The sequence below is a fragment of the Rhinopithecus bieti genome, unplaced genomic scaffold (genome assembly GCF_001698545.2).
Source record: "Rhinopithecus bieti isolate Rb0 unplaced genomic scaffold, ASM169854v2 scaffold_315, whole genome shotgun sequence".
NCBI lineage: Eukaryota > Metazoa > Chordata > Mammalia > Primates > Cercopithecidae > Rhinopithecus > Rhinopithecus bieti.
The window spans coordinates 4,659,912-4,687,641 of record NW_016803481.1 but is presented as its reverse complement, the minus strand read 5'-3'; the positions used below and the strand labels follow the sequence as shown (position 1 = coordinate 4,687,641).

Here is a 27,730-nt window from a genome sequence, read left to right as displayed (position 1 = left end):
AACTAGACTAATGAGATCACAAACATATGTGAGTGCATTTGCCTTTTTTTTTTGAGACGGAGTCTTGCTCTGTCACCCAGGCTGGAGTACAGTGGCATGCATGATTGTTCAAGCAATTCTCCTGCCGCAGCCTCATGAGTAGCTGGGATTACAGGCGCATGCCGCCACACCTGGCTAATTTTTTGTATTTTAGTAGAGATGGGGTTTCACTGTGTTGCCCAGGCTGGTCTCAAACTCCTGAGCTCAGGCAGTCCGCCCACTAAGAGACAGGGTCTTGCTGTCAACTAGGCTGGCATGCAGTGGCACGATCATAGCTCACTGCAACTTCAAACTCCTGGGCTCAAGAGACCCTCCCTCCCACCTCAGCCTCCTAAGTAGCTGGGACATACACCACCACACCTGGCTGTGTGTGTGTGTGTGTGTGTGTTTAGATGGGATCTTGCTGTGCTGCCCAGGTTGGCTGGTCTTGAGTTCAAGTGATCCTCCCACCTCTGCCTCCCGAAGTGGTGGGATTACAGTGTGAGCCACCCCACCTGGCCACATATACCTTTTAAAATTGTGTGCTGTGACTTTGGGAGGCTGAGGCGGGTGGATCTCTTGAGGGCAGGAGTTCAAGACCAGCCTGGCCAACATGGTGAAACCCCATCTGTACTAAAAATATAAAAAAATTAGCCAGGCGTGGTGGTGCGTGCCTGTAATCTCAGCTACTCAGGAGGCTGAGGTAGGAGAATCACTTGAACCTGGAAAGTGCAGGCTGCAGTGAGACTCTGACTCAAAATGAATGAATAAATAAATAAATAAATATAAATAAAATAAATAAATAAAATTGTGTGCTGTGAAATAAATTCCTAAGTAATATAAAAGTAAGGTGTGAAATAAAATCAAATTGTGCACTTTCTCAGGCCTTCATGTGGAGGCATTATTGATTATGAGATAGCTTAGTGGGTAAAACTCAGACCAGGCAGATGTGTTACAGATTTTGTTGAAATCAAGTCGAGGAGCGGTTGTTCTAGGAGAGAAAATACAGCATTGCTTTGTCCTTCTCCAGCTACTACAGAGCCAATGAAGTGCAGCAGTTCAGATACTCCCGGCCGTTCCGGAAAGGAGAAAAGGATCCAGACAATGAATTTGCTGTGAGTTCACCCCTTTTGTCCTTTAAGAGGTAAAATTGATGGGCTGAGCACAGTGGCTCACACCTGTAATCCCAGCATTTTGAGAGGCCGAGGCCAGCGGATCACGAAGTCAGGAGATCGAGACTATCCTGGCTAACACAGTGAAACCTCATCTCTACTAAAAATACAAAAAATTAGCCAGGCATGGTGGCACGCACCTGTAGTCCCAGCTACTCGGGAGGCTGAGGCAGGAGAATTGCTTGAACCCGGGAGGCGGAGGTTGCAGTGAGCTGAGATCGCGCCACTGCACTCCAGCATGGGTGACAGCGAAACTCTGTCTCAAAAAAAAAAGGTAAAATTGGCATCCCAGGTGGAGGTCTTCCACCTACCTAACCAGCTTCCACAGGAGAAACGATGGCACCCCTGGGAGTAGAGGCTTCACCTGCTAATTACCTAGAGAGCAAGTGCTAATTACCTAGACAGCCAGCTGTCATCTCCATGGAAAATGCTTGACTAGGAGTCCAGAATCTGGACTCTTCCTGGGCCTGCTGCTTATAATGACCTTGGGCTAGTCGTACCTCTCTAGACCTCACATTTCCCTCTGTAGGATGAGAAATCCCAAGTAGATTATCCCTTTCAGCTTTAAACATCCAGAATCCTTGAATTTTATGAGAAAATTTGGCTCATTCCCTGCAAGGCATTTGAGAATAGAATCTCACTTAACTGAACCAGGGAGTTTTGCTGTTTTCCCTGGGAATTGACGAATATTTCATGTTTTCCTCCTGGGAATTGATCAACATTTCATGTTTTCCTCCTGGGAATTGACCAACATTTCATGTTTTCCTTCTTGCCACCAGACGATGTGGATTGAACGGACCACATATACGACTGCATATACCTTTCCTGGGATTCTCAAGTGGTTTGAAGTCAAACAGATTTCAACAGTGAGTCATTTGAAATTGGCACTTGGAAAAAAACTTTCTGTCTCCAAATATAATAACAGTCTTTGTTGAATTCTCTCTGCAGTTCACACCAGCTTGGCCAACCTCCTCTGGCCAACTTTGTTTTTCAAAAGAGAAATAAAAGGCATGCTTCTATAATAGAGCTCCTTTGTAAAACTGATGTGACAACACCAGCCCTAAAGGTCACTCACAGTGAATGACTCTTTTATGTCCAGAGGAGTGGTGTCTGCTCAGCGATCCTGCCAGCACCCAGAAACACTTTTGGAATGCCGCTTGGAGTTTCCTGTCAATTACATCTTCCCTCCCAAAGCCTGTTCTCTTCTTTTATTCTCCGCTAATCACATCCCCAATCACCCTAGACTCCTCCCTCTTCATCTCTCCCAAAAGCTGCTATTTTACCTGTTTAGTATTGATTAAATCTGTTTTATTTCCTACCTCCTCATTGGCCTGCCTGCCATGCATGGCCTTCTCAGATCCAGTTACCTCACTGCCTCAGTGGGAATTCCATTAAGGAAATCTCACCATTTCATCCATTCTCATGCTTGAAGCCCTTCCATGGCCCCAAGTACCTGGAATATAAAGCCTGCCCTCCTTAGCACACACACACGGCCTAACTCTTCTGCCCCATCTCCTAGGCAATCTATTGGAACCGTACTGCTCATCCCATGCGAATTTCAGTCCTCCATGACATTGGATCGTTTTCTCTGCCTGAAACACACTCTTGCAATTTCTGCACCTAAATAACTCCCATCAAGGTTCGGTTTAGGCACCAGCTTCTCAATGAATCCATCTCTGGAACAACCAAATTGGGTGACCTACCTGTTGTCTGTCCCCTGTGGCACCCTGGGCGTGCTTCTAACCTACCATGTTTACATGTCCTGAGACCCCCACTAACACCATCAGCTCCTCCAAGCCATGAAGTACATACATCTTAATCACTTTTGTATCTGTAGTGCATAGCATGACACTTAGCCTAAAGTAGGTGTTCAAGAAATGTTTCTTGAACAAATCTGAACTGAAGTTCAATGTGTTGTAAGTCATGGCCAGGTATAGTGGCTCATGCCTGTAATCCCTGAACTTTGGGAGGCCAAGGTGGGAGGATCACTTGAGCTCAGGAGTTCAAGACCACCCTGGCCAATATAGCAAGACCCCCACCTCTACAAAAAGAGTAGCTGTGTGTGGTGGCATGTGCCTGTCATCCTAGCTACTTGGGAGGCTGAGGCAAGAAGATGGCTTGAGCCCAGGAGTTGGAGGTTGCAGTGAGCTATGAATAATTGCACTGCTGCACTCCAGTCTGGTCAACTGAGTGACACCCTGTCTCTGAAAGAAAAAAAATTTAGACATTATTCCTCAGTTATGGATATGATTTCTGGATGGAGACTTTTGGAATCAAGTCTGGAATAGGAGGTCATGTTGACTGATAATAGGTAGAATGAAGAGGAGATTTTTTTTTTTTTTGAAACCTGATTTTGTAGACATTTCCATAGGAAGAACTCTCTGAATCTGTATTGTGTCTCATTTTCTTTTCATTCAAAATTCAGCCTGTATATTCTAATACATCCGATTATTTCTGACTTCTGATAACCATAGAATTCATACTAAGATTATGTATGGTCTGAATGCATGGCCTTCAAGATCACTTACCTCCTTTCATGGAGGAAGCATCCAACATTTTGCCAGTGGACATTCTTGGTGGTGCAGAAGTGACTCAGATCTGATATCCTGCTATTCTCTTGTTGTGGATCTTCTCGAAAGTCTCCAAGGAAGTGTTGCCTAGGAAATGATTCTTACTACAGGTCCAGTTCTTTTCTTCTCAAATATTCTGTAGACATTTCATCCATGGAATAATCATTACCATAGCTTCCATGTTTAAGTCATCATTGTACTTTGTAAGGAGATTTTAAATAACTTATTTTGTATCTTACCACTATTCCAAAAAATGGTGGTGTCCTTATAAGCTAGCAGTCCCCAATATTTTTGACACAGGGACTGCTTTCCTGGAAGACAATTTTTCTGTGGACCTGGGGTGGGAAGGTCGGGGTATTGGGGATAGGGGATGGTTTGGGGATGATTCAAGCACATTACATTTATTGTGCACTGTATTTGTATTATTAGTATATTGTAATACATAATGAAATAATTATCACGTGGAATCAGTGGGAGCTCTGAACTTGTTTTCCCGCAACTAGAGAGTCCCTTCTAGAGGTGATGGGAGACAGTGACAGATCCTCAGGCATTAGATTCTCATAAGATGGGTGCAACCTAGTTAGACCCCTCGCATGTGCAGTTCGTGATAGAGTTTGCACTGCTATGAAAATCTAATACCACCACTGATCTGACAGCAGGCGGAGCTCAGGTTGTAATGCGAGTGATGGGGAATGGCTGTAAATACAGATGAGGCTTCCCTTACTTACCTGCCGCTCACGTCTGGTTGTGTGGCCTGTTTCCTAATAGGCCACGGACGCATACTGGCCTGGGGTTTTGGGACCCCTGCTATAAGACTAACCTTGACAAGCAAATCTTCCCTTTTCTGTAGCTTGTGGATATTTTATACCTCTTCAAGGGAAGAGTTAAACTTTTTTCACTCTTTACTTGGAGCTGACAAGTGTCCTTTTTCTCCCATGTGCTCTGTCACTCAGGAGGAGATCAGTCCTCTGGAGAATGCCATCGAAACCATGGAGCTGACCAATGAAAGGATCAGCAATTGTGTTCAGCAGCACGCCTGGGACCGGTCCCTCTCTGTGCACCCCCTCTCCATGCTGCTCAGTGGCATCGTGGACCCGGCTGTCATGGGGGGCTTCTCCAACTATGAAAAGGTTCGCTTGGTCCCAGAACCCCTAGGGATTCACAGACCTGGGTGTCTGTGTGCCTTCCTCTGTGCCATCTGCCACCAACAAATTCATTTCCTACAGCTGCTCTAAGAAATGTTCACTTTCCCTTCTGGCAAGTAAAGTGAATGAAACAATTGTCCCTGACTTCTTAGAGACTATCTGCAACCTAGCTGGTATAGTACATTGCCTAGTAAAGTGTCACAGAAAAAAACCCAACATGCCTCTGGTCAAAGCACCTGTTATTCTGTTTCCCCTGAGGGTTATACATGCTAATGGGTAGACCCTGGAACCCAGGATGCACTGGAAATGGAGCAGCATCTCTGGGGATGGCAGAGCCACACTCTCTTTAGAGTTAGCTTCTAGGGGCCGGACCCAGTGCTTCACACCTGTAATCCCAGGACTTAGGGAGGCCGAGGTGAGTGGATCACTTGAGGTCAGGAGCTCAAGACCATCTTGGCCAACATGGTGATACCCCGTCTCTACCAAAAATACAAAAATTAGCCAGGCATGGTGGTGCGCACCTGTAGTCCGAGCTACTCAGGAGGCTGAGGCACGAGAATCACTTTTAACCCTGGAGGCAAAGGTTGCAGTAAGCCGAGATTGGGCCACTGCACTCCAGCCTGGGCGGCAGAGTTAGCTTCTAGGAGCCCCGCCTGACTTGGCGTGCCAGAGGTTGTGTGGACAACTGATGGCCCTGACTCTACAATTAAATTAGTTCAACTAAGTGTTCTTAGTTGAGACATGAAAGCAGTACTCAGCACAATTTAATCCATGGCATAGGTTTAGGATATAACAGCATTTAAAATACACATCATGGATTCAGTGTATGTTAAGCATAATGGTGGCAGAATTTTTCATTGCTGTGTTATGTTTTCAGTGGCTAAATATTTTTTGAATATAAACTATTTGGATCTAAATCACCATTTGGCAAGGACACCCCTGTGGAGCCGCCTGGAGACTGGGTAGAAATTAAAGGAGCCAGAGGGGAAGGGTGAGCGACATTAACTGTGTGGCACTCTTGTGTCCGTGTGTGTGTGTGTGTGTGTGTGTGTGTGTGTGTGTCCTGGGAAGAGCAGGAACTTTGCACTTAGTTGCTCCCAGGACTCAATTCTGGCTTCCCATTGGCCACTGTGTGCTCCTGGCAACATGCTTCACCTCTCTAAGCTCCGTATGTCTGCAAAGTGAGAAGAATGCCTAACTTGGCCAGGCACATTGGCTCATGCCTGTAATCCCAGCACTTTGGGAAGCCGAGGCAGGAGAATCACCTGAGGCCAGGAGATCAGGACCAGCCTGGCAAACTTGGCGAAACCCTGTCTCTAATAAAAATATTTTTAAAAATTAGCTGGGCATGATGGCGGGCGCCTGTAATCTCAGGTACTGGAGAGGCTGAGGCACGAGAATTGCTTGAACCCGGGAGGCGGAGGCTGCAGTGAACCAAGATTGCACCACTGAACTCCAAGCCTGGGCGACAGAACAACACTCCATCTTAAAAAAAAAAAAAAAAAAAGAATAGAAAAGAAAAGGAAAATGCCTGACTTACAAGATAGATCACAGGATGGATGGGAAGATTAAGGGAGACCTCCTGTATAGAAGAAACATCAGACAGTGCTTGGCATAGAGTTGAGGCTTCACCAGTGTTGATTTTCTTCCTGCCTCCTCCTGCCTACTTGAAGCAGACAGTGTAATTGGAATGTTCTTCATGGATGGTGACGTCTATGCTCTGTGGCTGCCACTATAATCATCTTCTTTCTTGTCCGTTTTCTCAGCCTCTCAGCCTTCTCTAGCCTTATTATATTCAGCAGCTGGGAAAGACTCAACAGCAGAGACAAATTCTAGTTTGTCCATGTTAGGAGCCGTAATAATATCCAGTGTTACAATGGCAGTCCATATAAAAATAGGATCTAATATACAATACTTTTTAATTACTGTGATGCTTTCAGTGTGTACTTTTCATATGTGCTCTTTGATACTAATCTTCGTATATTTTTTCCAAGTATTAATTTTACAGAATACCCCAATCACAGATTTATATACGCCAGTATCTGTGAATGATACGTAATGTCATATGAAGTTTTTCCAGTGTAACAGCATTCTAATTAAAATGAACAAAAAGCAAGGATAAATACATACATATGTACATACATTTCAGGACCTTTGGCTTAAAATACTAATGTATTCATTTAGTTAATATGTATGACTGCACATTGCTAAACGTAAGAAAAAGGTAAACTCGTTAATCACCATGATGTATTGCAATCAGTTGGGAAGCCCATCATTACATATTTGATGTAGGTGAACTATTCTAATCCAGCTCTTTATTCATCACCAAAGTGATAAGAGCACAGGAGCTGTGTGCTGTAATTTATCTCCTCTTTCTGTTCTGAGGCAGAACTCTGCTAGAAAAATGAATTTCAGGGCACTCTGCTCCAGTGTTCCCTGATCTAACCAATACTTTGGGAACTTCCGTGTGTTCTACCATTTAGCCAAAAAAAAAAAAAAAAAAAAATGTTACAACTTTCAAACATTTCAAGTACTTGTATTTGAAAGGTAAAAGTCAGTGAAAACTTAAGTAAATACTCCTTTTTCATTTATGCTGACAGTCCCTCTGAATACGATCCTGGCTAGAACGAGCTGTTTTGCTAATGTATTATATTGTCATGCTTCTTTTTGTGATAATTGTTCCATATATATTCATATTCACTGTTGTATTAGTTTGCTAGGGCTGCTGTAACAAAGTTCTCCAAACTGGGTGGCTTAAAACAACAAAAACTTCTTGTTTCACTGTTCTATGAGCAAGAAGTCTGAAATCAAGATGTCACAGTGTTGGTTCCTTCCAAGGATGTGTGAAAGAACGTTCCATGTCTCTCTTCCTGGCTTCTGGTGTCTTCTTGGTGCTCCATGACTTGAGGCTGCTCCTGCGTGGCTTGTCGATGGCCATCTTCTTGCATCTCTTCACATAGTGTTCTCCCAGTGTTTGCACTTCTGTCTCCAAATTTCCCCTTTTTATAAGGACATCAGTCATATGAGCTTAAGGGCCCATCCTACTCCAGTATGTATGACCTCCTCTTAACTCATGAAATCTGCAACAGCCCTGCTTCCAAATAGGGTCACATTCTGAGGTACCAGGCATTAGGACTTCAACATAGGAAGTTTGGGGGGACATAAGTCAACCCTTGATGTCTGCTCGCAAGGTAGGCTTTGCACATACTTTGTTTGCCACCCAAAATGGGCCATTCACTTCTGTAAGTCTGTCGTGTAGTTCCAGGAGCTCTTGGTTTTATATAATGGAAGGTTTGGCTTTCATGGCATTAAAGCAGAAGACTGGAGGGGAGTCTGAAGGCTGGTCTTTGAAAGCACTTTTAGAAATGAATGTTAAAGTCTGGGAAGAAAAGATGTCACTCCTATTTTCGACCCTGTTGGAAACGTTTGCTGCGAACTTCTGTTTCTCTTTCCTGATGAATTCTATCTTTCAAACAGTACCCTATATAAGGCCTGTGTTTGGAATTTAAGTTGGGGTCTTATTTACCTGTTATAGGGACTTAGCTGGGGGGTCTTGAGTGTTTACTGATGAGAATGGTGCTGATATGTACTAATAAGGGCAACCAGAATTTAATATTTTTGAAATGTCTTCACATCTATATCTCACTTTCTTTTTAAAATAGCGTTTGGGATAGGGGATTAGTAAGAAAGTGCAGGTATTAACTTTCACTTAATATAGGAAAAAAGCGTGAGACAGCCAATATCACGGGAAGAGCAGAAAACCTATCACCTCCATCTCGTGTTTTTAAACTTTTTACTCTTTCCCTTATACTATCTGTGCACTTAATTTAATGGTTAGCCTTGAGATATTGCCATTTCGCCTTTGCTTTGTTCTTTGGGAAAGTTATTTTAATGAATGACATTTTGCTTTGTTGATGATGATTATTTGATATGTGTTTGTGTGTGTGTGTGTGTGTGTGTGTGTGTGTGTGTGTGTGTGGTGGGCTGGTGACTGTCAAGAATGTAGTCTTGCTAAGAATTTGCTAATAAAGGAAAGACCACACAATAGCACATACTTTTTTGCATTGCCCAACGTAGTATAAGAGCTATCCCAGGAAAGGGATGCGTTTTTAGTTAGATACACCTGGTTCTTCAGCACAGGACACATGCTTCACCCTTCCAGGCTTTCCTGCACAGATAGGAATGTGTTCTAATTAATACTTGCATATGTTCTGCTTTTAGGCTTTCTTTACAGAAAAGTACTTGCAGGAGCATCCTGAAGACCAGGAGAAGGTTGAGCTGCTAAAGCGACTAATAGCATTACAGGTATAGGACATGTTTCCTCTACACTCCTGGGGAGGGCACAGTGTAGGACACCCTTTATTCTCCAGAGCTTACGTCTACAAGCCCACTCAGCGTTACTTTTCTTTCTTTTTTAACCATTGTGGAACCACCACCTATCTATGTATTTGTTTCCTTGGCCAGCAGTTAAACTGCCCAGGGTTGACGGAGCCCTCTTAAAGCTGAGATCAAAGTTCATCAGTTGGGGCCCCGGGCACAGTGGCTCATGCCTGTAATCCCAGCACTTTGGGAGGCCGAAGTGGGTGGATCACCTGAGGTCAGGAATTTCAGACCAACCTGGCCAACATGATGAAACCACATCTTTACTAAAAATACAGAATTAGCCAGGCACGGTGGTATATGCCTGTAATCCCAGCTACTCGGGAGGCTGAGGCAGGAGAATCATTTGAACCCAGGAGGCAGAGGTTGCAGTGAGCCGAGATCATGCCACAGCACTCCAGCATGGGCAACAGAGCGAGACTCCATCTCAAAAAAAAAAAAAAATCCATTGGTTTCCTGGCAAGCATTTCCAGTTAAGAGATGTGGGCCTCATTGCCTCATTTTTTTTCTCAAGACTTCAGTGGGCAGTGGTAGAAAGCATCACTACAAAATTTGGTCTGAGACTTAAACCTATCAGTTGCTCATCCACGGAAGTGCCCCAGGGCTCTGTTAGATTTGCCTCATCCCACAGCCCTTCCCCAGTTTAGGGCTAACCTGTATTCTTGGTGTGCACATTTTCTCACATCATTGACCAAAGTCCATCCAGTCCAGAAGCCCTACACTGAGAAGTGGCCTTCCTCTTGTCCAATACTATGTCTACCAGTTTACCTTTCCACCCCATCCTTCCCTTCCCCAACTAAATCAAAACAATCCCTCTTCCTGAGGCACATTTCACTCCTTTTTTGCCCTTGTTTCCAGATGCCTCTGCTAACGGAAGGGATCCGCATCCATGGGGAGAAACTGACAGAGCAGCTGAAGCCGCTGCATGACCGGTTGTCTTCTTGCTTCCGGGAACTCAAGGAGAAAGTAGAAAAGCACTATGGGGTTATAACACTGGTAAGCATGATCTAAGTGGCCTTCACACCTTTTTCTAGGCTCCGTGACCTTTTATGACACTGATTCGTTTTTCAGATGCCAAATGAGTTGTAATATCTCAGCTATGACATGGAAATAGTGGGGCTGGTGGGAGAGAGCGTGTTCCCCTCTTGGTGACCTTGAACAGTCCTTGTGCTGAACAGAGGTTCTCCAACTTGAACAACCATCAGAACCACCCAGAGGGATTGTGAAAATACAGATGGCTGAACCATCATAACCCCGGAGTTTTTGATTCCATAGATCTGGGGGTGGGGCCCAAGTATTTGTAATTCTGAGAAGTTCCCAGGTGATATTGATGCCGCTGGTCTGGGGACAACACTTTGAGAACCACTGTACTAGAAATCAGGCCAGGTGCAGTGGCTCACGGCTGTAATCCCAGCACTTTGGGAGGCCAAGGAGGGCTGATCACTTGCGGTCGGGAGTTCGAGACCAGCCTGGCCAACATGGTGGAACCCCATCTCGACTAAAAATACAAAAAAAATTAGCTGGGCGTAATGGCGGGCACCTGTAGTCCCGGCTACTCAGGAGGTTGATGCAAGATAATTGCTTGTACCCAGGAGGGGGAGATTTCAGTGAGCCGAGATCACAGCAGTACACTCCAGCCTGGGTGAAAGAGCGAGACTCTATCTCAAAACAAACAAACAAACAAAAAAACCAAAATAACCCAAAGTTTTCTGAATCCTAGACACTGGTTAGTTTTGTCCTGTCTGGCCAAATTCTTATATTTTTTCCTAATCTTAGAAATAGTATCTATTTTGATGAAAAGTGTACGGTTTTCCCGCCTTTGAAGGGAAGAAGGAATTGTGAATTACATTTCATATGTATGTAGCTGCTTTCATAATTGTTTTTGACGAGTTCCTCACAGCTGCAATTTTCTTTTCTCCTCCTGAGCAGTTCAGTGGATAGTGCACGTACTAACCTTTTCTCTCCAGCGGGTAATGGTGTGATACATTCTAGCTTTACTTACCTGCATTTTTTTCTTTAAATTCATCCTGTTCTCTTTAATGGTCTTATTCTTTTTGTTTTGTTTTTCTTTTTGAGACAGGATCTCTCTTTGTCACCCAGGCTGAAATGCAGTGCGTGATCACAGCTCACTGCAGGCTTCACTTCCCAGGCTCAAGCCATCCTCCCACCTCAGCCTCCTGAGTAGCTGGAACTACAGGTGTGCTCCACCACAGCCAGCTAATTTTTATTTTTTATTTATTTTTTTATTTTTTTGAGACGGAGTCTTGCTCTGTCACCCAGGCTGGAGTGCAGTGGCACGATCTCAGCTCACTGCAAGCTCCGCCTCCCAGGTTCACGCCATTCTCCTGCCTCAGCCTTCCGAGTAGCTGAGACTACAGGTGTCCATCACCATGCCTGGCTAATTTTTTGTATTTTTAGTAGAGATGGGGTTTCACCGTGTTAGCCAGGATGGTCTCGATCTCCTGACCTCGTGATCTGCGTGCCTCGGCCTCCCAAAGTGCTGGGATTACAGGTGTGAGCCACTGTGCGCGGCCCACACCCAGCTAATTTTTGAAACTTTTTTGTAGAGATAAGGTCTCGCTATGTTGCCCAGGCTGGCATCCAACTCCTGGACTCAAGCGATCCTCCTGCCTCAGCCTCCCAAAATGCCAGGATTACAGGTGTGAGCCAGTATGCCCAGCCCTTTAATGGTCTTATTCTTAAACCCCTTATTTTCACATTATTTCCTCAAACCAAAGCTCTGAGTTTCTTCTCATGTTCTTTTCTCCCCCATTCCTGTCTGCCCACCTTCAGTACAGTTTCCTCCAGGGTATCTTTTTGACCGTGTCTTTCAGCCATTAAGTGTTCAGTCCTGCCATCTTCCTAAGATTGTGCCTCCTAACCTGCTGCTACTTAAGAGTTTTTCTAGGAGCATTTGTCTTTTGCACACACATTCCTAGACGGCAAAGACTATGTCTTGGATTTAATGAGCTTAGTCATTGTTACAATTAGGCCAATATTAGTGAGTCAGTTTCATATGGTGGCATCTAGGGGTAATCCTACTGGTGACATTTCTAGAGAATGTAGGATTCACCAGGTTGAGCTGCACATCTACAGTGTCAATCTAAAAATTTTCTCTTACCCCAATATTCCATGTTTTAAAAGACTGAAAGAAGCTAAGCTGGGGAAGCAGACGGAAGGTTTTGCTATTTATTGAAGAGTGTGAGGCACATCTTAATTTTTTCCTTTCTCATGTAGGTAGCAGAAAATTATGACAACTTTGTCTCTAGTCTTAGAATCAGGGAGGTTTAATCTAAGTTGTACCTATAGCTAACAATATCAGTATGTGCAATATTTAACAATAGAGGCAGCACATGCACCAACCAATCAGAATGGGGTGCCAGCCAATACAGATGGGTACTGGTTAGCCACAAGCAAACAGGGCAGCTGGGCAAGTTCATAGGGGCTGGATTCCAGGCCCGCTAACCATGTGGAGTCATATGTTTTCAGCCACCCAACTTGAGGGAGAGGAAGCAAAGCCGCACGGGGTCTGTTGTGCTGCCCTACATCATGTCTTCCACTCTGCGGAGGCTGTCCATCACCTCAGTCACGTCCTCTGTGGTTTCCACCTCTTCAAACTCATCTGACAATGCTCCTTCCAGACCGGGATCTGATGGGTAAGGGTTTGATCCTTCATCTGCAGGAAAGAAGCCACGCATCACTTCTTTGAGAACAATAGCCTTTGGGTCATTCTCATTGTCTTCCTCATGAGGAATGTCATGATTAGCAAAATAATACCAACAGTTACTAAAATGAAAATGACAAAAAAAAATCACCCACAATACCACGCTATTACATACCTATAGTCATTACCTATTTTTTCATCATTTCCATTTTAAAAACTAAATTTTTATATTATGAATAGGTTTTATAATCACCTGACATGAAATTCCAAAAGTACCAAATGATATATCACAAAAAATCTCCCTTTATTCCCAGACTTCCCACTACAGTAGAATCCCTGCAGTAGCCCCACCCCCAGAGCCAAATGATACTAACATTCAGGTTCTTGGTACCCCCATGGCCGCTCTTTATAGGTTCACAAACATTGCCTAATTATATCTTCTTCCCTACACTTTTTTTATATGAATGGTAGAATTTACTTTGCTTTTTTCATTTACTATTATATCTTGAAACTCATTCCATTTTAGAACATAAAAAGTCCCCTCTTTATGCTTTCTGTAGCTATAGATATATCATTGTATGTATGTGGCATGGTACAGATTGAGTATTCCTCATCCAGAATGCTTGGGGCCAGAAGTGTTTTGAATTTCGGAATGTTTTAGTATTTTTGGATGTTTGCGTTATACCAGTTCAGCATCCCTAATCCAAAAACCCCAAATCTGAAAAGTTCCAGGAAGCATCTCCTTTGAGCGTCATGTCAGCATTCAAATGTATCACATTTTGGAGCATTTTGGATTTTGGATTTTGGGATTAGGGATATTCAACCTGTATATTTCTACCAGTGCTTACTGGTAGAAATTCAGTTGCTTTCAGTCTTATTACTGTTCCTTCAGTGTGACAATGAATAATCTTAAACACAAGTTATTTTGTACATATACAACTATATCAATATGGGAAAAATCTCGTATATGAAATTGCTCTGTCAAAGATGTATATTTGCAATTTTGAAAATTATTCCTAAACTGACTTCCATAAAGATTATAGCAGTTTACACTCCCACCAGCAACACACAGGAATGCCTAGTTACTTATACCCTAACTACCAAACTGTACTCTTAGTCTTTTTAAATTTTACCAATCTGATAGGTGGAAAATATTTTCTTGTATAGTGTTTTGTTTGTTTGTTTGTTTGTTGGTTTTTGTTTATTTCTCGTTTTGCCTGAAGTTGAACATCTTTTCATTTGTTTATGTTTTATTTTCTGTGACCTGTGGTCAAATACTTTTTTCTGTTGAATTGTTGGCCCTTTGTCTGTGAAATGAGTTGAAATGTTTTCTCCTAATTTCTCCTTTATCTTTTGACTTCTAATTTGTTGCTTCTAATTTTTTATTGAGTTGCACTGATTTTTTTATGTAGTCATATAATCAATCTTTTATTTTATGGCTTCTGGATTTTATTTCACAGTTAAAGGCCTTTCCCACTGTAAGATAACAAAAAAAGGTACTGTTTTTTTCATTGACTTTTAGGGTTTCATTATTCACCATTTTGTCTGTAATCCTTTAGAATTTATTCTAATATAAGATGTTAGGTATGGAGCCAACGTTTTTATTTCCGAATGGCTACTCAATTCTTCTTATAACATTTAGTGAACACGTCATTTTTTTTGAAATATCAATCTTATAAAAAATCAAATTTCCACATACTCTTCAGTCTGTGGACTTTCCTTTTTTCTATTTCTTGGATTTACCTGTCTACTCATGCATCAGTACTATGCAATCTTAGTTCTTGTAGATATAAAACATTTTTTATTTCCTAATACTCCTTTTCAGAATTTAATCTGGCTAGTGTTGCTCATTGCTCACTGTTGGATTGACTTGTCTAGAATCCTGTTGCTGTTTTTGTTGGATCATGTTACATGTATGGACTAACTTGAGGAAGACTGATGGCTTTTTGATGCTGAGGGTTCCTTGCCAAAAACATAAAATGCCTTTCCGTATGTTCAAATTTAAAATATTTGAAAGGAGTTAATTTATAGTCATGTTCTTTCTGCTAAGATTACTATTTTTAAATAATATATTGCTAAAGTACTGGAAACTTTTCTTTGTTTTTATTTATTTATGTATTTGAGACGGAGTCTCGCTCTGTCGCCCAGGCTGGAGTGCAGTGGCGCGATCTCCCCTCACTGCAAGCTCCGCCTTCCAGGTTTATTTACGCCATTCTCCTGTCTCAGCCTCCCGAGTAGCTGGGACTACAAGCGCCCGCCACCACGCCTGGCTAATTTTTTGTATTTTTAGTAGAGACAGGGTTTCACCCTGTTAGCCAGGATGGTCTCGATCTCCTGACCTTGTGATCCACCCACCTCAGCCTCCCAAAGTGCTGAGATTACAGGCGTGAGCCACAGCACCTGGCCAAGTACTGGAAACTTTTAAAAGAAAACAATGCTTTATTACTTTATCACTCAAAGATAACCACTGTTAAAGTTCAGTTATATAATACCAAAAGAGTATGTTTATGTTTTGTACAAGTGGAAAAGCATTGCGTCTGTCATTTTGTGGCCTACTGCTTCATTTAATATAGGTGATGAATATTTATACATCATTAAGTATTTAAAATAGTGTTGACTGTAAGTTATCAGTTGACTCACCTTTTCACAAATGTTTAATTCCATAATACAATAATTACATCATAAAAATAACCTTCCTTAATGCCACCCTACCTGGAAATCAAATATGTAGTATTTCTTAAATTATACATCCTATAGATATAGTTTGGTACTTTGCTGTTCCTTCTCATCTTATTATTATAAGCACTTTTCATGTTGCTATGTAATCTTTATTTATGTATGTGTTTTTTTTGAGATGGAGTCTCCCTCTGTTGCCCAGGCTGGAGTGCAGTGGTGCAATCTTGGCTCACTGCAACCTCTGCCTCCTGGGTTCACGCCATTCTCCTGCCTCAGCCTCCCGAGTAGCTGGGACTATAGGCACCCACCACCACGCCTGGTGAATTTTTGTATTTTTGGTAGGGAAGGAGTTTTACCATACTGGCCAGACTGGTCTCGAACTCCTGACCTCATGATCTGCCCACCTCGGCCTCTCAAAGTGGTAGTATTACAGGCGTGAGCCACCATGCCCGGCCGTGTCATCTTTATTGTCAGCTTTTACCATCATTTTTTATGGCAATAGACATTGCATCATACAAATGTGCCATGATTAATTCTTCTCCTACTATAGAATATTTAAGCTGCATCCTTCTTTCTAAACAATTAACCATAAAACTTCATTATATATTTTAATACAAAAATATGTAACTTGTATCAGTATGAAATATATTTTCATTAAAAACTGTAGCAAACATATTTGTATATGTAGCTTTCCTATTAGCATGCATTCTTAGAAGTGCTGGGATTTAGATTACTACATTCTAGTAGTATGTAGTTTGTGGGTAGGATTTGAACACAGGCTATCTGGCTCCAGAGTTGTGCTATTACCCACTACATAAAACTGCCTGTTGAATCTCTTAAACATTCTGTCTTTGCCTATACATTGAATTAATACCTTCTCTTCCTGGGATAACATACTCATATTTTCGTCCAGTCACCTGATGGTCTTGTTTCTGTGTATTAACACCTTGAGATGTTTGTTCAGTTGTAATTGAATATTTAGATTTAGAATCTGAGAGTGAAGTCATAGGTCAAGAGTAGGTTGAGGAGGCCAGGCACGGTGGCTCGTGCCTCTAGCCTTAGCACTTTGGGAGGGCCGAGGTAGAAGGATCACTTGAGCCCAGGAGTTTGAGATTAGCCTGGGCAACATGGTGAAACCCCATCCCTACTAAAAAAACACAAAATTTAGCCAGGCATGGTGGCACACACCTGTAGTCCCAGCTACTCAGAAGTCAAGGTTATAGTAAGCTGTGATCGCACCACTGCACTCCAGCCTGAATGATGGGAGAAAGACCCTGTCTCAAAAAAAAAAAAAGAAAAAAAAAAAGTAGGCTAAAGAGTCATAACTGCTGGTACTTTCATAGTGAATTTTGATTGCAAGGTGATCAGTATTTGTGATGTTTGTCCTTGTTCCTGGCCAATAGCTCGATCCTGGAGCCACTTTTGGAGCGCAGGGCCTCGTCAGGTGCCAGAGTTGAAGATCTGTCCCTCAGAGAGGAGAACAGCGAGAACCGGATCAGCAAGTTTAAGAGAAAAGACTGGAGTCTGAGCAAGTCCCAGGTCATTGCAGAGAAAGCACCAGAACCTGATTTGATGGTAAAAAACAAAAAAGAAAAAAAGAAATCTCTGGAGGCTCGCCCCACCTCACCTGTACCCAGGCACATCACCATCCCCTCCCAGATTGAAGCTGGCATGCGCCTTGTCTTAGGACTCAGTAGCCTGGGTTAGTGTCAGATGGCAGATTGTGGTAAGGAGAGCACATACCGAGAAGTTCGAGTCTATAGATCAACATTGGTGAAGATCTTGCACCTACAATGTAAACATATGGGTTGATGCTTAGAGCTGTGGTTCTCGCCACTCTGTCCCCAGTCAATCCAAACACTGTCATTTCTCTTTAAGTTTTTTAAAAGGTACTTTCCCTTCCATAAACCACATCAAGTTGTTCAATGTGGCAAGACCACCTTTTCCTGAGAATCAGGATGGCTTATGTCCGACATAAATGACGCAGCCCAGCTGTGATCAGAATCCAGTCTGTGGCCAGTCAGAAAATAATCTATGGTTCAGTGGTTCTAGTCAGTGCCTGTTTGGTGGTGCCCATCATATGACAATGTAGTAAGCTTAAAAATCGCTCCTTTAGTTAAGTCCTTTTCCAAGTGTCTTCTCAGAAGACAAGGCTGTTGAGAGCATTGTTGAGCTCAGCCTTCCTCACCGTGAAAATGTTTTGCTTTTTCTCTCTGGTCCTAGAGCCCAACCAGAAAAGCACAAAGGCCAAAGAGTCTCCAGTTGATGGATAATCGGCTATCACCATTTCACGGTTCTTCACCTCCTCAGTCAACGCCCTTGAGCCCACCTCCACTCACTCCCAAAGCCACCAGGACCCTAAGTAAGTTTTCCTGTACTCCTTATAGTCTTTATACTAGGGAATGGAGTATGTTTATGCATCTGGGCATTTTGTAACTAAACCAGCCACAATGTATGTAAAGCCATTGTAAAACTGGTTCAATTCAGCATTCATGTATTATACAGTTAGACTGGAGTTTGGCAAGGAGGCCACTAGGACTCATTAAACCTTTCTGGATAGTGATCCAAAGGGCATTAGTGTCTGTTTTATAATTGTGAAGGTATAAATGAGGCAGATCTGCACTAGGACTAGACAGACAACAAGTAACTTACAAGCTAACCATCGGTTAGGTAGACCTGAACAGGGACGAGAAATAGACCCATTCCATCTACTGCTTATAGTCTGGCTTGGGGAACCAGCAGTGCACAACACTTGAGAAGAATTGGGTACCCATAGTCCAGAGGCATGGAAGAGGGATAAATCTATCAGAGCCAGATGGGAGACTGTTGTCAACCAAGAGTTAAGAGATTATCAGTTACAGTTGAGATGAAGTGAATATTTTCCTAAGCACTTGAGCTATATCAGAGAACAGAATAATACCATACATTCCAGAAAATGTTCTCATCTTCAGCTTAATAGTAAAACCCTGAACAAAAAATAAAGTTTTGGCCGGGCGCGGTGGCTCACGCCTGTAATCCCAGCACTTTGGGAGGCCGAGGTGGGCGGATCACGAGGTCAGGAGATCGAGACCATCCTGGCTAACACAGTGAAACCCTGTCTCTACAAAAAATACAAAAAATTAGCCGGGCGTGGTGGCGGGCGCCTGTAGTCCCAGCTACTGGGGAGGCTGAGGCAGGAGAATGGCGTGAACCCGGGAGGCAGAGCTTGCAGTGAGGGGAGATCGCGCCACTGCACTCCAGCCTAGGTGACAGAGCGAGTCTAAAAAAAATAAAAATTAAAAAAAATAAAGTTTTTGCTTCAGAACATCATGTGGAACTCTTGAAACTTCTGGCGAGGGCATTGCCTGTGTGATGTGGGGTGGGAAGTCTTCTTCATTCTAACCACGGAAACCACAGAATGTGGCTTTCACAAGTTGGTTGACCAGGTTGGCTTAGGTGTTATGGTGCCAGCAACATTTCCATGAGCTTTCTTGCTCAGTGCCTCTCTCTGCCCGCCTGCACTTTGTGTCATTTCTAGGCTCCCCATCGTTGCAGACAGATGGAATCGCGGCCACTCCTGTCCCACCTCCACCTCCCCCCAAAAGCAAGCCCTATGAGGGCAGCCAGAGGAACTCCACTGAGGTAGGGAAATCACAGCTGGCAACTGTGGCCAGGGAGCGCCACTCCTGGGAAGGCAGCATCAGGTTTTCCAGGCTCTTCAGTGGGCAGGTTTGCTCATAGGCCTGTCACTGCAGTCGATTCTTGGCTCGTTCCTGAAACCACAGGAGATAGAGAAGTTTTCAATGGGAAGGACAGACATTCAAGCAGATGATGAAGGTAGAGCAGGTGTTCTCTGTACCTTGTCCTGGGTACCTGTGAAATAAGCCATGAGTTCTAGTTCACCTTTTTAGGGGGGCAGGGGCAGGGTCTGGCTCTGTCACCCAGGCTGGAGTGCAACAGTGCGATCATAGCTCACTGCAGCCTTGAACTCCTGGGCTCAAGTGATTCTCCCACCTTGGCCCCTCAGTTAGCTGGGAGTACAGACATGTGCCACCATGCCCAGCTAATTTTTTAATCTTTTGTTGAAATGGAGTCTCTCCGTATTGCCCAGGCTGATCTCAAACTCCTGGCCTCGAGTGATCCCCCCACCTCAGCCTTCCAAAGTGCTGAGATTACAGGTGTGAGCCACTGCCTGCCCCCAGCCCTCTGTTTCACTTTTGAAGAGTTTACTTCTGAGTAAAGGACAGTCATTCTGAAATGACCTTAGATGGGTTTCCTTCATTCATTCAGCAAATGACTTCTAAGTGCCTCCTATCTATACGCCAGGAACCCAAGTGTTGGGGGTACAGCAGCGAGAGAGAGAGACAGAGAGAGAGTGAGTGTGTGTGTGTGTGTGTGTGTGTGTGTGTGTGTGTCTGTCTGATCAGCTCACGGGAAACAAGGAGGACAAGTCAGTATAGTTTTCCATTTCACTTTAGAAGCTAAAACAGAATATGAGAAATGGGCGGAGAAGGCAGAATTAGGAAGAAAGTTAAGACCTGCTTCTAATTTTGTGTTTCTGCTTCTGCAGCTCGCTCCCCCACTGCCTGCACGAAGAGAAGCCAAAGCACCACCCCCTCCACCTCCAAAGGCTCGGAAGTCTGGCATCCCTACTTCCGAGTCTGGATCCCAGTAAGGATCTTGCCCTCTCTGCAACACCGAGTGCCTTAGACAGCTGCTGCCTGAGAACTGGCCTCCAGCCGGTGTCCTCATTCCATGGGGCTCCCTGCTGACTGTGTTTCCTGACCTGGGATGATGTTTACCAGCTCAAAACCGCTTACGTTCTTCCAAAAGCTTCTCTTTGATAGAAGTTTGAGGCCATGCCACCTCCCTTCCAGTCCACATGAAATTCCAGAATCAGTCACAGCCTCTGAATTTTTCAAAGAAGAGATCGCATTCACCATTGTTAAATGTCAGCCTGTACCGCAGAGACATGATGGTCTGCTCAAGCCTGGACAAGTTCTTCCACATTGATGGTGGAATCTCCTTGGAAGGATTTTTTGCTTTATGAAAAGCTGTGCTGGAGACTTAGGTACTTTTCTCATGTGGACACACCCATCCCATCCCATATCGCATCTTGGAAGAGATGGATATCAAATACACTTTGGTAGCTGAAATAATCGTATCTTTCTGATGTCTATCATGTCTCCTTTGAGGAAAAGAACACACATTTTTAATGGAGATTGGCTGCTTTCAGGTATGTGTGGCTGTCATTGAAAGAGCATGGACTCAAACGTGAGCCCTGAGTTCTTGTGGCCACCCAACTCCCATCTTCTCGTGGCACAAGAAAGCTGCCCTCTCCCTGTCTCACCACACTCCTGACTAATGACCCTCATGGCACTGCGGTCACTCCTTCCCTATGGACTTCTTTGAAGCTCTTCCTTTTGCACATACTTTTTTTTTTTTTTTTTTTTTTTTTTTGTCCTATTACCTCCTCCGAGCGCAAATCACTGGCTACAAGGGACTTACCAGTCTGGATTCAGCAGCTTCTTTTCCAGAACCCATTTGGATGACTCAGCAGCCCCATCTGCTACTTGATTTTACCCTGGAGAACACAGTGCAATATTTCTCTTTGATTATTTATTCCTCTTGATTGTGGAATTAATTTGATTGCTTGCTAATGGTACTAATAGTACTCCTTTCAGAAGAAAAAAAATGGAGTGATTTTGGTGACCAAATATTACATACATAAATAGCCACATGAAGTTTTAGACGTTTGGAGCTGGAAGCCTCAAAGATCAACCAACCAGCCCCCTTATTTAGTAAATGAGGAAATTGAGGCTATACACAGAAAATTGTACTACAGATTCTTACTAATAACCCAGCTTGCTAAATTAGTCTATACCCAGGTAACTTCTAGAAGACAACTCTGACAAACTCTTTAATATTTACCCCTTGTTGGAACAATATTTGAAATGTCCCAGGTATTTCTATGCTACTTAGATATTTGTGGCAAAGCAGCAAGCTTTTTGACTGAATGCAAAGGTCAACACTGGGGGAAACTTGCTAGCAGTCTCTCCCACAACGTTGCCCAGAGTCCTTTCCACTAAGGAGGAGAAGAGAACAGAGAAAGAGATTTCCATTTCCGCTGCCAGAGCTGGCATTTGCCCGCCTATCGTCTGTGTTTCCTGTTTCACTGCCACCCTTTTAGGAGAACTACCAGTTCATCATGAGGGTCAAGGAAGCAAAAAGCTCTCAGATGTGTCCAAGGCATTACTTAAGAAATGCGTATTGCAGATTCTAGAAGGGGTGTGCAAAAGGTTATCCTTTACCCTCACCCAGTAGAACCTGCAGTGTGCTCGCATGGAAAAATCATGGGCTTTGGAATTAAACCTATTTGGTGGAATTAAACCCATTTGGTTTCAAATCCCAGTTATGACATCTATTAACTTTGCAAACTCACACAAATTATTTGAAATTATCTGAGTTTTCATTTTCTCACCTTCCAGAACGGGGATGATGCCTCCTGCATGGGTTGTTGTGAGGTTTCAATGAGATGAAATATGGGAAGGAAGAGGTACTCACCTGATGGTCCTTGCTTTTCTCTGCTAGGCCTGAGAAGGAACTGGAACTCTCTTAAGAGCATTACTGATACTTTTTTTTTCCTTCCAAAATAGTTTGGAATGCGAGTGCAAGTTAGTTCTGCACATACAGCCCTTCTCCAAATGGTGGTTTCCTTTGAAGCCTTTTACATGATTATTTATGACTAGAGACAAACTTAGTAAGAACTCAAGAGGATTTTAAATGGAAAGAACTCAAGCTGTAGAGAAAGGAGGAGGCAACAGAAAGATATGTAGGGCTTACCTAGAGCCTGGCACGACTTCTGAGAAGTCACCCAGCAGACCAGCTAGAGGGGATTTGTGTACCACACTCTACTTTCTGGGCTGCCATTAAAATAGAAAGATATAAACTGGATCACCAAAAAAACCAAACCTCAAGGCTATCCTTCCAGAGCAGTAGAAATGAGTCCCACAGCCTGGTCTTTGCGCAGAGGCTAGGAAGATGGGATACATCACTGTCTGGATACCTTCTCTTTTTTATAGAACATATTCCATATGATTTCCTTTCCACCTTAATGGAAATAAGAGCTCTCTCCTGCCTGAACAAAAGGGATTCCAGGTAGTATTGTGGCTAAGAGATTACAGCGGACGATGGAAGGTTCATGTTTTAGGGAAGCTGTTGGGTAGGAAGAGTCACATTTGACAAAATTCATAAGTAATGTTGATGTCTGTCCTGAAGTCAAAGAGGATGACTGCAAAGAAACACCTCATGATTACATTAAATGTAAGAGATAAGGTGCAAGGAGGAAAAAAGAGAAAGAATTGGTCTTTGTTTTTCTTGTTAAGAACTCTGGAGTATTGAAAGACATTGAAATTAGCCCTAAAATTGTCACAACTTTTGTGAACACTGCTTTATGGTTGGAGGTGTTTTTAAATCTTTATTTCCTCTCTTTCTCTCTCTGTTCTAGTGACTTCACTTGCTTTAAGATTTTTTTTTTAAAGAATTGTTTTATTCAACATATATCAAGTTCTTATGGAATGCTAGTCATGGTACTAGTCCCTTGGGATGTAGCGGTTGAGTGTGTTCAATGGAAACAGCCCCAGTATACAAAGACAGTTCACTGTGGTGTGCTGTAGCATTGGAAAGGGAGTGGTACTAGATGAAAATGAAACCCTATATAAGACTGCTGGGGCATGGGTTGCTTCCTCCTCCTCCACCTTAACCCTCTGATTCCAGAATTGCAGTCATTTTCTCCTGCCAGGGAAACCCATTAAAAACTGCAGCCACATTGCAAATTCATAATGTAAAACAAGATGTAAAGCAGGTTTTGGGAAAACAATCTACCTTTGTTTACTCTTTCCAAGCTGGAAGGGTCCTCCTCTAGTTGTCCCTAGGTCACTGGCTAATTTCTTATTTTAAAATTTAGATGGAACTCATATACAGTTAAGTGCACAAATCTTAGCCATGCAGATGGGTAATTTTCACATAGCTATCTGCCCATGTCCCTGCCTCTAAGATATAGACATACACTGTTTTCAGCACCACAGAAGGTTCCCACATGCCCATGGCGCCATTTTGTGAAAGGTATTTAGAAGGCCCTTCAAATTTGTGGCTTCCTTTCTCATACTTCTCAGGTATAATAAAAAGGGGAGAAAAACCCCACCCACAAAACAAGGCTATAAAGATTGTGTACCTTTTAAAGAGTCAATATGTAGTCAGTTCCTGGGCCTCTCTCTCTTTTTTTTTTTTTTTTTTTTTAATTTTGAAGCCATCTGAAGTTTAGAATTCCTTCAGCCCTAGCTGGTTTTATTCTCGGTAAACAAAAAGAGGGGGAGGATTTGAAGGAAACTAGTTTTCTGTACAAAGGCTTTGAGGTCCATGGACTATACTTGTCCCATTTATCATCCCACGTGGTGCTTTGACCCTGCCATACCCTGGCTGTTAAGATAAAAAGATTTGTGGACATTAAAATTATGAATATGCCAGTAATAATCCAGCACACATTGAAATATTGACACAGATTACCGTAATTTGTGCAACATGTTACAAACAATGTCATTTCCATAGTAGCCTCAGGCTTCTCCAGCCTGGCCCACTGGATCTAGACTTTAGGTTCATTTTAATAATTATGCTTTCCTTCTCTGTATCATTTGGGAAGTTGATAAATATCACTTCCTTAGATACCTTCATTCAATGATATGTCTGGCTTTTACAATTAAATTGGAAAAGGTAAGTTTCTGTTCGGGTGCGTTGAGAGTTGGACTATCAATTCTAATCTACAAAAGGAAATTCATGATTTCACTCTGATGCCTAGGATCTAGCCAAGGCTGGTCTGCAGTATCAGATGTCCAAACTCATCTACTATTAGCCGTATTTTGTGAGTTGTTCATCTAAACTTTGTCAAAATGCCTTTGCCATGATTTTGTTGCTATCTGGGTTTCAAACACGGACAGTTAGGAAGATGTGCATTGAAGTAGGAAAATTTTGTTCAGATTTGCTGTTATTTATTTTTTAAATTAAAAATGGAAACGTATTTTAAAGTTTATTGTGTGTTTAGTTTGTTATTGCCCTTATGTTAATGAAATCCTTCCTGAACTTTGCAGTTTTTCCTCCTTACCCACGCCTCTTTCATGACACATCACACCTAGCATTTTTTTGGCTTGTTTCCTTACAGGTCCTATTAGGTTAAACCTGCACTGTGGGGCCCTGGAGTCATCTTTGCCCAGAAATAAGAAAAATTACAAACCACTTGGTTCTTTTCACCCTCTCTGTCTTTTCTTTTTTGCTATCTGGGCTGACAATTTTCTGATAGCAATTCATTTAATGTACATAGATTCTGTTTCTTTACCCATTCCCCACAGATATTTAGACAGGTAAAGAGAGAAATAAAAAGGTTAAAGGGGATATCTAATAACTTACATGAAAAGGATAGGAACTGGTTCTAAAATGGTTGAATGTTTATATCACCTGGGGAGAGGCCACTCCCAGACCAATTACATCAGAATTTCTGAGGGTGGGGAGTAAGACCCAGGCATCCACATTTCTTTGAAGTCCCTCCCATATTATTCCAATGCTAGACCAAGGTTGGAAAACTACCACATAAAGGAAATAAGACTTTAGGAAATTGGTATTTAAGGTGTGTTTCATAAAATCCCTGCTGGTGGTGGGTCAAGTTGGAGAGAGGAAAGGGGCAGTCACGCTTGTATTAGTTAGCACCACTGTTTAGTCCTGAGCTTACAACTTAAAATTTTTTTCCCCCCAAGAAACTGTTCTGTCCAGGAGCTGTGGCTCAAGCCTGTAATCTCAGCACTTTGGAGGCCAAGGCAGGAGGATTGCCTAAGCCCAGGAGGTAGAGGCAACAGTAAGCCCTGATCATGCCACTGTACTCCAGCCTGGGTGACAAGAGTGAGACCCTGACCCTGATTCCACAAAAAAATTTAAAAAATTAGCCAGGCACAGTGATGCGTGCCTATAGTCCCAGCTACTTGGGAGGCTGAGGTAGGAGGATTGCTTGAGCCCAGGAAGTCAAGGCCACAGTAACCCATGATCATCCTACTGCATTCCAGCAGGAGCAACAGAGTAAGACCCCATCTCTACAAAAAAATAAAAACAAATTAGCCGGGCATGGTGGTGCGTGCCTGTAGTCCCAGCTACTTGGGAAGCTGAGGTGGGAGAATCACTTGAGCCCAGGAGGTCAAGGCTGCAGTGAGCTGTAATTATGCCACTGCACTCCAGCCTGGGTGACAAAGTGAAACTCTATCTCAAAAAAAGAAAAAAAAATGTGTTCCAATACTTTGCTTTTTAGAAGCAATAATGCTTCACTGTGTTCATATGATTTATAAGAATCATGCTTCTTGAAAACAGCACAGCATTTGAGCCCTAAATACTAAATTGACAGATCTGGGTAATGTTTTGGCTCTAGGATCCCCATTGAGAAATACTATAAAGTGTCTTCCTCTGTCAAGATCTAAGTGCTATTATCTTATGCAGTGATTCTTGGCTTTTTTCTAGTCATCTGTAAGCTACTGCAACTTCTAAAAGTTTTGCTAAAATATATTTTCGAACCATTCTTCTTACTACTTGATCATTTAAAGCCATATGCATTTGAGAACTTATCTCATTAAATGATATGTTTCCCTACCCTTTATTATAAAAGGCTTAGGATTTTTGTTTTTTTTTTCTTAAAGCTACATTGATGAGTTAGAGTCTTCAGATTCAGGGAGGTGTTTATGATTTTATAAGGAGGCCATTTTCATTTTGAAATGGGGTCTCACTCTGTTCCCCAGGCTAAAGTCAGTGTTGCAATCATGGCTCACTGCAGCCTTGAAATGGGCTCAAGCGAGCCTTATGCCTCAGCCTCCTAAGTAACTGGAACTGTTGTGAGGCACCATGCTCAGCTCCCAAGTGGCCATTTTCACTCTCCTCCTTCCTCTTAGTTATTTGGGCCATGTGAAAGTCAAGGGTACCTCCTGAAAGCCTCTAACATCAGCATCAGGCAGTTGGATGAGCATCTTTTTATCCCATTCAAGGGAGGCCTGCAGCTGGCCCTAAAGAAACTGTCCCAAAGACAAACTTTGGCTAAGGAAATCTGACGCTTCAAGCAGGATGTGTAAGTTAAGTGGGTGTGTTTCTTTTTGTTAATGTGTTAAATAATGTGAAGATTGTAAAGTATACTGTTTTCATTAAAATATATATATATATATATAGTCACTGGGTAATTGGCTAATGGAAGCCTCTCATCTTGCTCACATGTATTGATTAGTGAAATAGTGGTTTTGCTTTTGTTTCATAAAGCAGATTGTGGATCACATCATTGCCTAATTTTATTAAAGACAGAGTGAAGAAATTATTTGATTCCACTTTAGAGACTCTTCCAATGGAGGTATTTGGGAAATCTGTCATTGTGCAGTAGCAAATATTTGTATTAAAAAGAGGCGGGTTTTCCCCACAGGATGTTTCTCACCCCTGTTCAGATTTCTTAGCATAAGTCTTTCCTTTTTTGAGGAAGCAGGGTAGGGGGTAGGGAGGCGAGTTCATTTGATTAAAAGAGGAAAAAGGGCTTAGATCTCTGACAGGTCAGTTTGTTACTGAGACATTGGGCAAGTTATCTGAAATTTGTTTTTTTTCCAATGGTCTCATAGCCACTTGGAAGTTATGTGACTAAATGAGAACATCAGTGTCATAGTGTCTGGGGCCTTATGGAGGATGAGTCATTGCTAAATCTACATTGATCTATGAACCCTAGTTTCCTGTTTCAGCTCCAATTGACAAAATAACCCAGCATCCAAAGTCCAGTTCTGTTGGCTGCTCATCATAGGGCAATACTGGAATAGTGAACATGGAACCAAACAGCTGGGTCTCCTAAACTCTCTGAGCCCGAGTTTCCTCATTTTAAAGCAAAGCCAATACTAACTACAATCCAAGGTTCTTACGATGGTTAGTAAAAATATCTGTGCACATATCCAGCACAAAGCCTGCCCCTGGTCTTTTTGGAGAAAGAATGGTGGCAATGCTATCTGACCAGGGGACATGGGAACAAGAGTCTCGTCTCCAACAGTCTGTGTACTCCACTGTGTTTCTTAAAAC

The 27,730-nt window shown here is 42.7% G+C and overlaps 1 protein-coding gene across 1 annotated transcript in view; it reads left to right on the top strand.

The window, feature by feature from the left end:
• Positions 1 to 24,684, top strand: part of DOCK5 (dedicator of cytokinesis 5) — a 239,175-nt gene extending 214,491 nt beyond the window's left edge. The window contains exons 43-52 of the mRNA XM_017884392.1: positions 1,049 to 1,133; positions 1,970 to 2,056; positions 4,714 to 4,890; positions 9,127 to 9,210; positions 10,144 to 10,281; positions 12,775 to 12,941; positions 17,029 to 17,200; positions 17,849 to 17,987; positions 19,143 to 19,246; positions 20,175 to 24,684. Of these exons, the coding sequence (XP_017739881.1) occupies positions 1,049 to 1,133; positions 1,970 to 2,056; positions 4,714 to 4,890; positions 9,127 to 9,210; positions 10,144 to 10,281; positions 12,775 to 12,941; positions 17,029 to 17,200; positions 17,849 to 17,987; positions 19,143 to 19,246; positions 20,175 to 20,279 (1,258 nt within the window). The 3' untranslated portion in view covers positions 20,280 to 24,684. The remainder of the gene's footprint in view (positions 1 to 1,048; positions 1,134 to 1,969; positions 2,057 to 4,713; positions 4,891 to 9,126; positions 9,211 to 10,143; positions 10,282 to 12,774; positions 12,942 to 17,028; positions 17,201 to 17,848; positions 17,988 to 19,142; positions 19,247 to 20,174) is intronic.
• Positions 24,685 to 27,730: the final 3,046 nt, after the last annotated feature.